Raw genomic sequence first — 13,134 nt, 5'->3', positions numbered from 1 at the left:
AAACACAATGATGATAAAAACATATCATAGCTGCAATTATTGTAGGAATCATCGGTTAGACAAAGACTACCGAAATAATAAGTCATGCAAGTATTCTTTTTTATTTAAATAAATTTGTCATTTACAAAACCTGGCAAAGCCAGCGATAGTTATAGAGCGACTGTCTCAGGATTCAATATCCTACCCCTGAAATAACTGCTTGCAATATTTACCCATATTAGCTAGCCATTAGCCAACCATTCGCTTATTTTTCAAAAAGACAACAAACCAAATAATGACTTGACAAAGTTTTGATTTTCTTTTCAAATGTTGAATCTAGGATGTTATATATTGAATATTGATAGTTATTCAATTTACAGGGAAAGAAATTAAGTTATTCATTTCCGTTTACAAGATAAATGGAAAAGGTACTCTAATACTTTTACCGTTTCCTTAGAATAGCAAGTTTGAACTCAGATTCTCCTAACCCACTTCTCTGAATAACAGTTTAGTATACCAGTTACTATTCACAGCTGAACTTCGTAAAACTAAACGGATCAAACTGCGAGATACTAGATGTGTCAAATGCAAGATTCCGACCAGTACTTCCCCAAAGAGACATTCTAAATTTCATATACAGAAAAGCACATAGGGGTTAGTAGTTCAATGCTATGCCCACGAATATGCTTTCACATCAATCCAATCCATCTTTTAAAAGACAAAGCTGCTACCCTCCGCCTCAATTGTGCTTCTGACTGTACCTTAGGAGCCTTGCCTTTGTATAGCGTTCTGTGATATTTAAGCCAAAGTGACTTGTACTTATACTTATCAATAAACATATTTCCTCTCTCCATCATCTCAATGACTTCTATGGCCCGAAGAAAAAAACCACCTCTGACAAAGCAATACAATAAGGAATCCAAAAGCTCCTGGTCAAATTTCACTGTGCTTGAACTAGCAAGCAGCTTCATTTCACCCCATAAATCTGTTACTTCAACATACTTTCCCCCTATGGCAGCATAAGCAGTTACTAGAGAATGATAAGTCTGGGCATTTGGCTTGTGCCCCAAAGCCCTCATCTTGTTTAGAGATTTCAGGGCGTCATTCATTAATCTTTTCTTACAGAAAAAATGTATTACATTATTCCAGTCATGAACACCACAATCCACGCTCTGGTTGTCCTTAATTTCCTCCAATAATTTTGTCATTACAGTAGCCTCACCACCGCTGGTGCATCCTTCAACCAACATCTCAAATTCTAGATTTACAGATCTCGATAAATTAGAGTCTTTCACCTCTTTAAATAGATGAAAGGCTCCAGTCGAGTCATCACAGTGTACTTTGGATTGGATCAAAGCCTCATAGCAGCTTGAATCAAGCTGGATGCCAGCTTGGCGAGCATCCTTCAGAAGTGCTGTTATCTCTCCATGACTATTCTCTTTGCAATAGGCTTTTAGAAGTGAAGAATAAGCAGAGGAACCAACTCTTATTCCATGAAACCTCATCTCATCCAGAAGATCATGTGCTTGTTCTAGCAACCCAAGAGAAATGCATGCATTTATCACTTGAACAACAGTGGAGCTCTCAATGGAAACTGGAAATTCTTCTTTACTTACTGTAACTAGAAATGTTGTCAACTTGCTAATTTTGTCAGCTTCAAGAAGTGCTCTAACAAGTCTGGCATACATTCTCTCTGTTGGGTGGAGAATCCCATGTTCCGACCTAACCAGTTCAACCTGTGCCTGCAACTTTTCTGACAGTAGTTGAAGTGAATCCTTTGCCACAGCTTCAAGCCTTGAGAAATTGCTGTCCTTGGAGAAGGCATCATAAGTTGGGGCCTGGCTATTGATAAACATGAACTTACCCACAGAATCTAATTTTTCATGTTCACACTTCCGATAAGGAAGATGTTTTTTTCTTGTTTCAACTGCTTCCAGCACTAATTTTGCTGCCACAAGAGACCGCTTCGCTTCCTTAGCCTTTCTGAGCATGTCCAATACCAAATCCACTGCAGAGTCTAGGTCCCAAAATTTCAGATGGCAAGAAAGCATGCATTCATAGAATTGCTGAAACTCCAAATCACTAAGACCACAAGCCTCATCAACATGACGCTTCAGTTTCTTGACCTCATCTCTATGCCCATTCTTTTCATATATACAAGCCATAACAATCAGTAAGCTAGCATCAGGCCTCACCCCTACCAGGGGCATCAGTTCAAGAAGCTGCTCAGCCTTTCTTGTTGTGCCAAACAGGAGCAAACCAGTCAAAACTAGGTTGAACACAAAAGAGTTAGGCTTCATCGACAACAGTAGTCTGTTGCTTTTCTTTCGTGGATCAACCCTATTATCCTTAAAAAGGTAACCAATCTCCATAATTAGCTCTGCAGCGAGGAATGCACCGGTTGCTGTTTGAGACATATGCCCAACTATTCCAGACCATGCAGCTAAGGAAGGAAATGCTTCTATCTGCAATAATCTTCTCACAATGTTTGAAGAAAGAACCGGTAACTGGCACTGTGCAAGAATAAAAGAAAGGTATATAAGAGCCTCTTTCTCCAATAAATCATGTTTTTTCTCTTCAAATATTAGTTCCACAACACTGTTAGCTTTATTCAGCCAGTAGGCATCACAAGTCTCAGCAAAACCGGTAACAAGTTTACTTAAAACTGATTTGCGAGGAAACCCAGTCATATGTATATGCTTCTCATAAGCCTTCCATGCATCCTCAAATCTGCATTCGTCAACTGCACTCTCCAACTCCACAGCCACTCGAGAGGGGTCACGAGCTTGGACTAATACAGGTTCAACAAATGTGGAGAAAATGCTTATGAATTTTGGGAGCACCAACGTCTCACCTATGATTGTCAGCTTGTTGCTAGGAGGAGAAGGAAAAAACGGCTTGAAAGATGCATGACTCCTATAAGCTACTGTCCGACCGCCAACATGGAGAAGACCCAAAATTGAAGACGTAGAGGATGGAAAAGACTTAACACAAAATTTTCTGGCACAAAGCATTATGTAGTCATAGCTAAGCACCTTCAACTGATAAGGTTCCTTGGATCCTCAACTCTGGCAAGAGTAAACACAGAAATGAACAGGGTATTAATCCAAATTATGATCACAAAAGTAGAGAAAAAAGGAACGGGAAAGGGAAATTAAGAACAATATACCCAAATTTACCACAACCAATCCCTCCCAATTACCACAAAGAATCCATTCTCTTTTCCTGTCTCTAGTCCTAGCATCCTACAAGTTCCTCGCTGAGGACTTTTATCAATAGGGCATCTTATTTCAACACCTTATCTTAACGCACTTTGTAGCTGCATATGCATATGAAAGAGAGGATGAAAAGAGATCAAAGAGAACTTATATCCAAAGTTTTGAAAGGCTACCGCAGGTGGTCAGTAGTTACCTCACCGACTAGGCACTAAGCGGACCAACCAACTTTAGTACAGTTGGTAGGTACCTTACTCATGACCAAGAAGGTCATGAGTTCAACTCCAACCCAAACAATATTGTGGAGAAATTATTTGGTGATTGGTAGTTTGGTGACTTGGCTCGATTCGGTTGATGACTCGGCAGTGCGGTTAGCTTGGAAGAACAGCTTGGCAATGCAACGGCTTGGAGCAGATCTCGGCGACGTTTGATTCGAAGCAATTGTTTGACGACGCATATGACTTGAAGCCTAAACTAGATAGCTAAAAGCTCAGTGGGTCTTAAAGTGCCTCTGTATCTAGGGAGGGTTGGCCCTTTGTCCGGCCCATATTTAGCCTTTGGGCTCATAACTAATCAAAAAAAAAAAAAAAGACTAGGCACTAAGCGGAAGGTGAGCAATGAAGCGGATGACAAGGTGGTCTAACATTTTTTATATATAAAAATTAAAAATTATATATATATATATATATATATATATATATATTATAATATTTTTAATACTAATATAGTTATATATATAATTTGTACACTATATCAAAATATCTAATAAGATAATCACAATTCACAATTCACAACCGTAACAAAGTTCACAAGAAATCACAACCATACATCCAAAACAAATAACAAAATCAAAGATTCAAAATTATCAAATTTTAAAAAGTAATTACTATATAGTATCAGTAAGACAGGAATAATTACCGATTTGAAAACAGTAGAAACAGTAATTGCCAAGTAGTACTTTTCAGACTTTTCAGTAATTGTCAATTCACAAACTAAGCAGTAAGCACGTAATTACAAACTACATTTCAGTAATTGCCCTTTCACAATCTAATAGTCTATTACCTGATTAACATTTAGCAATTAATTAAGATAGAGCTGGAAAGCTATTCTACATGCTAACCTGCGCCGAGAGTGGAAAGGAAGAAGAGACAACCGAGTGAAAGGGAAGAAAGAGAAGCTAGCTGGCTTGCCATCGCTTGGCGGCGCCGAGAGTGAAAGGGAAGAAGAAAAGAAGAAAGAGAAGTTACCTGCCGCCGCATGCTTGCCGCTGCCGCTACCAATACCTCTTGCAGCCGTTGCACAAGAGAGGAATAAAAGGAAGGAGAGGAGGATGAGAGCTCGCCGGGTTAGGGCAGAGTGGTTTTTTGTTATATTAGTTAGTCACTAACTCACTATCTAATAGTCCAACCCATTACCCGACCCGCTATAATGACATCACGGGCTGCCAAAATGACAAAGCGGTCCGCCAGTAAACAAACAAAACAAATAGCGGCCTGCCGTTATTAGCATGGCATATAGACTTGATCAAAGGACTCGGTCAGCCCCTGCCCGGCCGACTCGGCCCGATTTGGACCCGGCTAACTCTGGCCCGGACTCGGTTTAGGCCCGGTCCGGTCCGTGCACGAATTACTGATGGTCTACATAGGCCAACCCTTTGCCCGCCCGACCCAGCGCGGAAACCGCCCATTCTACTACACTACTTATCCATTCTACTACATTAAAAAATCAACTAAAATTTTGGTACTGTACCGTTTTATATTTTTTTAAAGCACACATTTAATTTTTTTTAATTTATTATTATTTTTTTTTCAAATAGAGGGACATAAATATTTTTTTAAAAAATAAGCTAATAGTAAAAAAATTCTAAAAATAGCTAAAATGTGGGTTGGGCCGAATGATTAGTGGCTAGCCCGATCTCTCATGGGCACGGACGGTAACGAGCTAGACTATTCTAGCCCGGCCTGAGTTATTGGTGGATCGGGTCGTGAATAAATATACTTAAGCCTGGTTAACCTAAAAAGTCCAGCCCGAATTTGGGCCAGCTCACCCGATGATCATATCTAATGGCATCTAGGTACATTGCGAGGCGGTTGGCTCGTCGCCTCGCGACCGCCATGGTCACCTTAAATAACACTACTTATATCTTAGAAAGATAATTTTATAAGATACTAAAACTTCTCCAACAAATCAACTAACCATCACTATGCCACTTGGGTCTTATTGTTCTCAGCTGACATAATCGAGGAAAAATATGAAAGAAGAAAATTTAGGGCTGTCAAAATAATCAGAGTTTGCCCAAGTTTGACTCGACGAGGCTTGAGCCGAGCTTTGATTCTATAATAGGCTCGAAATTAATTTGGACATGAGCTTGATCATGAGTCAGCTAAATCAAGCTCACTTAGATAAGACTCAAAATAATAATATAATATATATTTGGTTAATTACACTTAGCCTCCCTGAAGTATCATTGTTTTTCACATACAGTCCTAAACTTCTTTTTTACAACATAGACTCCCTAAAGCAAGAAAAAGAATTTCTTAGTTGAGAATTCCGTATGGATACTTTTCTTAATTCAAAGGATCTATATGGATAATAAAAAGGTTTAATTATACTTTGCCCCTCTATAGTTTGACGTAGTATTATTTTGCCCCTTGTACTATAAAAGCGTATAAATATCTCTTTAGACTTTTCAAAAACTATAATCCTTTAGACACCATTAACAGATATCCTAAAATTACTTTTCTATTATTCTGTAATGTCTCCCCCCCCTCCCCCGGCATAGGCACGTGTATGCCCACGTGCCCACAAAGCACGCGCAGTGCACGCGACAGGTCAGGCGGGGCCCGTCACATACAGATACTCTCCTGTGCTATAATCATGACATTATCAAATAAAACCTGCTAACATATCCATGATCATATAATCCATCACCAAATAAATTATACTATTAACTAAATAAATCTGTTAACATATAAATATCCAAGTCCATAATAATATACACTAGACCACTATATAATATAGTAAGATACAACTAAAACCATAAAGATACAAGAGTACCCACATAAGCCATAACAAACCATCAAGATACAACTAAAATAACTAATACAAGAGTACACTATGATTCGACCTATAGTATACAAATCATTGTCTAATACAAAAGAGTACAAATATCAAATACTAGTATCACTCAATTTTTATATAAACTATCATCTATACCATCTTGCATCTATAGCTCACTTCATCATCGCTCTAAAATATCTTTTCAAGATATCTCAAGTCGCTATCACATACCACATATCTAAGGGGGTTAGAAAAGAAATAAAGAGAGTTATGGGCAAAAGACTCAGTAAATAGATCTTACTCCGAATCAGCGATGTTAAATAGAGAATAAATCATGTACTGGATAATATGAATCAAAAAGTAGCACGATGCCATATATGAGCATGTATATTTGTATCCTCAATGACATATATATATAAATGGAATCAATTCTCATAAATGAGCATATTATATCCTCAACCAAAAATATATCTCATGATGAAATTATAATACAACATCACCAAGTGTAACAACATATAATGTGTAACAATCATGATCTAATGATACTAGTCATATCAATGATGATGCATGATGCATGCCAACTACTAGATATTCATATATGTCAGAGCCAAATATAATCCAAATATTTCTCACTATCACAATCATCCATCTCAACTCTAAATATCATCAATCATGCTAGACTATGGTACCCGACCCCAAACTCGATACACATCATGCCACAAGCTCAGAGCATACCCTACCATATGTTTAGAGTATCTCTAGAGATAAATCATACTCTGCCATACGCTAATGGTATCTCAGAAGAAAGTAATCATACGCTGTCATATGCTAAGAGTACAACCATCAGCCATCACCATACTCTGCAATACGCTAAGAGTATGTCCAACACCAGTCTGAACCAGATACCGTTCCAACCATCATATCACATTACATACACATGTATTTTTATGATTTTCTATACATGATAAATCATATGCATATATCTAGTACTACAATAAATCATCTAACTCAGAAATTTAGATGGTAAAGAAGCCAAGAGAAAAATGATGTAATGCAAATTTCAACCATATATCTAACACATGCATACTCCTCCTAGTCTATCACATGCACTCATGATAGAGATCATCCCGACGTAAAACCATAATAGTATAATTATCTCCAATCATCTCCAATCATCTCTATATATCACTAATGTACTCATATCCCAGATCAGCCTAATCAAATGCATAATAAAAATATGCTTGACTGAAATCATCTCTATATAAAGTCATATAATCATGCTAGAGGACAAAACATACATGTATATAATATATAATATAACCTAATTTGAGAAATGCGTCTAGGGGATAAGACTACTCACAATCTGATCAAAAAACATGAACCAGCATCTCTCACGTCCATCAGTCAAACATCAACTTATCATCAGGGTCCACGGGGTCTCACATAAGGGAGTTCGGGGTCTAAAAATATTTAAGTACCATGAAGTAAGTCGTTTATCCAATTGGGATCCGTTTGTGTAATATATGATGATTTATTAGGTTTAAAATTTCTTCTTTTGTTTTTATTAAATAATTTGATCTATATCATATATTTAATAATAATAATATTAATACGTTATTATTCTAATTATAGATTTATTTATAAAACCATAATTTGCTAATTATATATTAAGTATATAATAGTCAATCTCTTTTGATAAAAAAGAACGTAAAAGAGCTACATGTACAATAATATAATTTAAAATACAAGCACCTATATTATATAATATTATATAATTATACTTTAATTATTTTGTCACTACTGCCCTTACTAAACAAATTAAGAGTTGCATATAAAATAATCTTTACTTAATAATCATGTAATATAAACATTAAGTAAGCCTACTATTATATTACATACATAATAATGTATATAAGTTGTACATATATATATATACCTAATTATAAAGACATGTATTAATCTAATAAAAATATATGAAGTTAAAAATATATTTATGTACATATTTATAATTATAATTAACTGAAATCACACTAATTAGACTAATCTAATAACCATGTTACTAAATATATCTATTCTTGAAAAATTAAACTAAAAATCTAATTTAGATTAACTAAATAACATAAGTAATTTAGACATGTGTTTTATTGCCAGAGAGGTAAAATGAAGAGAGGAAAAAGAAGTAAAGGAAAAGAAGAAGAAGAAGAAGAAGAAGAAGAAGAAGAAGAAGAAGAAGAAGAAGAAGAAAGAAGAAGGGAGGGAAGGGAGGGAGGCTCACCTAGGCTGCGGCAGTGGCGGCTGCGACGATGACGGCGTTGATAGGAGGAGAGAGAGAGAGGGAGAGAAGTAGGTGATTGAGAGAGAGGAGGGTAATAGTCTTATAGAGAGAGAATGAGACTCTTAGAGAGAGAGAGCTATAGAGAGAGAGGCGGTGAGGGGGTGTGGTGGCAGCAACAGTGACGACGATGGCGGTAGGTTGGCATTGGTAAAAGAAGGGAAAGAGAGCTCGAGAGAGAGAGAGGTGATTGAGAGAGAGAGAGAGAGAACGAGTTAGAAAGAGAGCGCTAAAGAGAGAGAAGGCGGTGAGGGGTGCGATGGCGACGATGGTGAGAGGCCGTCGGTGAGAAGGAGAGAAAGAGAGAGCTCGAGTGAGAGAGGTGATTGGGAGAGAGAGAGGAGGGTAAGAGAGTAAGAGAGAGATAGAACGAGTCTTAGAGAGAGAGAGAGAGCTATAGAGAGAGAGACGGTGAGGGGGGTTGCGGCAACGACGGTAGTGACGACGGCGGTAGGCCGACGTCGACAAGAGAGAGAGAGAGAAAGAAAATAAGTGAGAGAGTGAGACTGAAAGAGGAGAGAGAGAGAGGCGGTGAAGGAGGGGAAGGGCGGCAGCTGCGGTGGCGGCGGAGCCCGCCACAACGAGCTGGCCCGGCCCGGTTGGCCGGGCCATCGGTTGTGGGCGCACGTGGTGCCCTCAACGTGCACCCACAATTTGCATGGCACGAACTCGTGCCATGCAACACCAAATTATTTTTTTTATTTCTTTCTTTTTGTCTCTTTTTTTATTTAATTTATACATTATTATTATTATTATTATTATTTATTTTTCTAGGTTACATTATTATTATTATTTTTATTTATTTTTGGGTTATTACATATTCTATAGTTAGAGTAAATATTAGGTTTTATTAGATAACAAAGTAAACTTTAAATCCATTATAAGCACAAATGCCTCCTCTCTCGCAAAGCTATCTCCCTCTTCTCCCTCTCTCCCCACCATGTTCCTAACATCCTCTAAAACACCCAAACCTCCAAATACACGTATATACCGTGTGGTTATATCCTCCCACGCGGTACATTACATGACCTATTAGTAATATGTTTCCACAAGGCCATAATAAGCTTTCAAAAATACATATCCAAAATATAACTCTAATGTCCAAAATACAACTTCAATTATAGCACCCTCGTAGGGGCTCAATAGAACAAATAGAAATAACTCTAAATAAAGTAAAGGCAGTTACTCCTCGCTACTCGCACCTGCTTTTTCTAACTCTGAAATGATGTCACTAAGAGGTGGTGAGCACACTGCTCAGCAAGTTGAATCCATACAATCTATAGCAATGAATTCACAGGTGCATATTCCAATGCATGTCTATAGTTGCAAACAATATAATAAGCTTATTTAAATGGCTTACAATGAGTTACTAAATCAATGTAACTGATATAGACTACACGATACTCTCCTTGAATATGTCAACTCTTAATTATATCAGAATAAGTCTACACAAGTATAAAGTTGATACAATCTCTTATTTATACAAATCTCAATCATAGCATTTGCATGTTATGTTTAGGAGTAAAAAGAGTAGTTTTTCTCATATTCACACAAGTTAAGTAGGGCGAGTCATCACATGCTCACCAAGGCATTAATCATGATTTATCATAGCTCACCGAGCTATTTACCACATAATTTAGATATTCTCCAGAAGTTACCCATCACATAACCACACATCGTCTCATATATCGATGAGGGGATATATACACATCTAGCGGTAATGTCACACAAACATGCATGATGATGCTGCATGTGACCGGTTGTATGTGGCTATCAAACTATGGACCCCGGTTGTAGGCCCATATCTCACTATCTCTAAATTATCACTGCCCTCTGCAGAATAGTCAAGAGCCCTCAACTAGGGGTGTAAATGAGCCGAGCTTGAGCAAGCCGGCTCAGGCTCAGGCTCGGCTCAGCTCAACTCGAGCCGAGCTCAAGTTAAGCCTAATCGAGCTCGAGTCGAGCTCGAGCAAAGCTCGGGCTTGATTAAAGGATGAGGTGGTGGCAGCGTGGGCAACGATGGCATGGACGGTGGCTTGCCGAAAGAGTCGAAGACGGATGGAGGAGGAGGCGGACGACGAGGAGATGGTGAATGAAGGATTATGAGGAAGCTGACGGAGTGGATGAGGAGGAGGAAGCCGATGGAGTGGACGAGGAGGAGGCCAATGGAGGAGGAAGAGGAGGCTGATGGAGAGGAGGGCGTGGTGCCGTGGTGGTGGCTTGCCAATGGAGGCCGACGGAGAGGGAGGAGGTGGCGGCGCATAGGGTGAGGTTATGAGTGGTGATCGGGTGGATGAGGGTGAGGGTGAGGGTGAGGGTGAGAGTGAGGGTGAGGGTAGGGTGGGTGATGTGATGGGCAGGGTGAAGTGATAGGTGAGGGTGGGTAGGTGAGGGTGGGGTAAGTGAGGGTGATGAATATTGAATGGGTTATAGGTGAGGATGGGTTAGTGAGGGACACGTGGCAATATTTCTTTATGCCACGTGTCCTTAGTTATAGCTAGTCAGGCTATTGAGCCTATCGAGCCGAGCCTAAGTGAGCTGGCTCTAGCTCAGGCTCAGCTCGATATTAATTTCGAGCATGTTACGACAGCTCGGGCTAGGCTCAGCTCTGACCGAGCTAAGCCGGACTTAAGCTTCACTCGAGCTTCACCCGAGCCAAGCCCAAGTTGCTCGTCAAGCCTGACAGCCCTACCCTTAACTCATTAGTGGACCCCATGACCCTACGTCATCAAGTACCGCTAGAAATATACCTCTGCCTCACAATCATATTATTACTATCATCATAATCTAGTTCTGACTATATAGTATAATTACATGAATGCCACTCAAGCTCACGATCTCAGGTGTAGTATAAGTCATGTACGATACACTTTATCCTTAACCTTGGGCTGAGTAAGTAGAGGGCACTATTAGTCAAAACACGACTATTAATGATAGGTGGAAGTGGTGCAGTATCTGTGGATTTATAAGTCATGTCATAGTCATCATGGCCATTACATTCTACATTTACTATAGATTTTTATATAGGAATGTCTCATACCAAGATACATGTAGATCATAGTTACACTAATGCATGTGCTAACATTAACATTCTCATAACATCATGAAGAGTATACTATCAACAACTGCACATACTAGGATACATAATAGTTACACTAAATGCATGTGCTAATATTAGCATTCTTACAACATCATGAAATGTATAATAGCAGCAACTACATTGTTCTGGACTTATATAAACTCTACTCGCCTAGGGATCTACACAGTACTCTAATTCCCCTCAACTATTCAGCTCCTCCGAAATCTCCAAATCCTCCTCGCGTGGTGTCGATCCCAACATTTCACGCAACTAAAGCCATACGTAAGGTTAGTGAATTAATAGAATTAATTACCTTATTAGAGAATTTAGGTTTAGGCATATCACATGACTTAAGAGTTCCCTAGGGTAAGTTCCATGTCATCCCAAAATTCACACTATTTAGGTAATAAGAATTTATCTTTAGGGGAGTGGTTAGGCTAATTAACAAGGTGATGATAGGGAAATGAGGCTTATACGGTCCAAATAACCCTATTGGGCCTAGGCTAGTGCATAGGTGGGGTGTTGGATTGGGCTCGAGCCCAACCCAGCAGGGCAAGGGAGGCCTTGGTGCATTGCAACTGCAGCCCACAAAGGATTAGATGTGGTGGGTTGCGGTCCACCAAGGACTTGGTTGGTGGGCTACGGTTTGACCACAGCCCACCGAGGACTTGGCTTGTGGGCTGTAGTCAAACCGTAGTCCTCAACCCACCATGAAGTGGGTGGGGGGTTTTGCTTAACCCCCCTCCCACACTCTCCTCCATCATCTCCTTCCACAAGGGAGGAGACAGAGGAGGGAGACACGGCCACCACCGAGGCTAATGGTGTCGGTGGCGCAGCGACAAGGCTAGGTAGAGGTACGGCGGCCGGAAGGCAGTAATAAAAGGAAAAAGAAAAAGAGAGGAGGACTCGAGCTTGACGACAGCGGGGCGTAGCCCGAGCTCATGGTGGAGCCGCTGTCCGTCCTCCTCACCTACGGCCGACGAGGTGGCGAGGCGCACTCCAAGGCCGGTAGCCATGGAGGTCCCCCTGCCCCCTTCACTAAGGGCCCGAAGCCCATCTAAGGAACTCCTCCGCCCCACCGGAGCTCTCGGACGGGGTAGTTAGACGCGAGATCGTCGGCCGCCGAGGACTCCGATGATGGTGAGGGGAAGGGGTTGATTACTAAAATTTAACGAGGGGTTTAGGGGCTTACGGAGAGGGTCTTATGGCTTGGCTTCGTCGACTCCAACATCAGCAACATGAGAGAAGAAGAGGGAGAGAGAGATGGTGGGGTGGAGGGAAAATAGGGGAGTGGTAGCGATGGCGTGCATGAAAGAAGAAGAAGAAGAAGAAGAAGAAGAAAGAAGAGAGGATGGTGGGGGCAGGTTGGGAGCGCGTGTGTGGGGTTTTGTTTTGTTTTTTTCTATTTTCTGGGTGTTACAACTACCCCCAACAATAAGAAATTTTGCCTTTAAAATTACGCACCTAAG

At 40.0% G+C, this 13,134-nt stretch overlaps 1 protein-coding gene across 5 annotated transcripts; it reads right to left on the bottom strand.

The window, feature by feature from the left end:
* Positions 1-585: 585 nt before the first annotated feature.
* On the bottom strand, positions 586-4,569 carry LOC140770052 (pentatricopeptide repeat-containing protein At1g03100, mitochondrial). 5 transcript variants are annotated; one of them, XM_073111031.1, is made up of 3 exons: positions 4,442-4,458; positions 3,149-3,763; positions 586-3,047 (listed from the first exon to the last, which is right to left on the bottom strand). In XM_073111031.1, the coding sequence occupies exon 3, from the start codon at positions 2,991-2,993 to the stop codon at positions 669-671; it is 2,325 nt and encodes a 774-aa protein (XP_072967132.1). In that variant the 5' UTR covers positions 2,994-3,047; positions 3,149-3,763; positions 4,442-4,458; the 3' UTR covers positions 586-668. The 5 variants fall into 5 exon arrangements, with proteins under 5 accessions (XP_072967132.1, XP_072967133.1, XP_072967131.1 ...); XM_073111032.1 differs by having other exon boundaries at positions 3,159-3,763; XM_073111030.1 differs by having other exon boundaries at positions 586-3,298; positions 3,391-3,763; positions 4,442-4,457.
* Positions 4,570-13,134: the final 8,565 nt, after the last annotated feature.

This window comes from Typha angustifolia, chromosome 11 (assembly GCF_048772165.1).
Source record: "Typha angustifolia cultivar Huaian chromosome 11, ASM4877216v1, whole genome shotgun sequence".
Classification (NCBI taxonomy): domain Eukaryota; kingdom Viridiplantae; phylum Streptophyta; class Magnoliopsida; order Poales; family Typhaceae; genus Typha; species Typha angustifolia.
The sequence above is the reverse complement of the archived record's forward strand: the minus strand, read 5'-3'. Positions and strand labels throughout refer to the sequence as shown.

What these genes read in the sequence shown, in the direction of transcription:
- LOC140770052 (XM_073111035.1), bottom strand. Translation starts at nt 2,993, where the DNA reads ATGCTTTGTGCCAGAAAATTTTGTGTTAAGTCTTTTCCATCCTCTACG.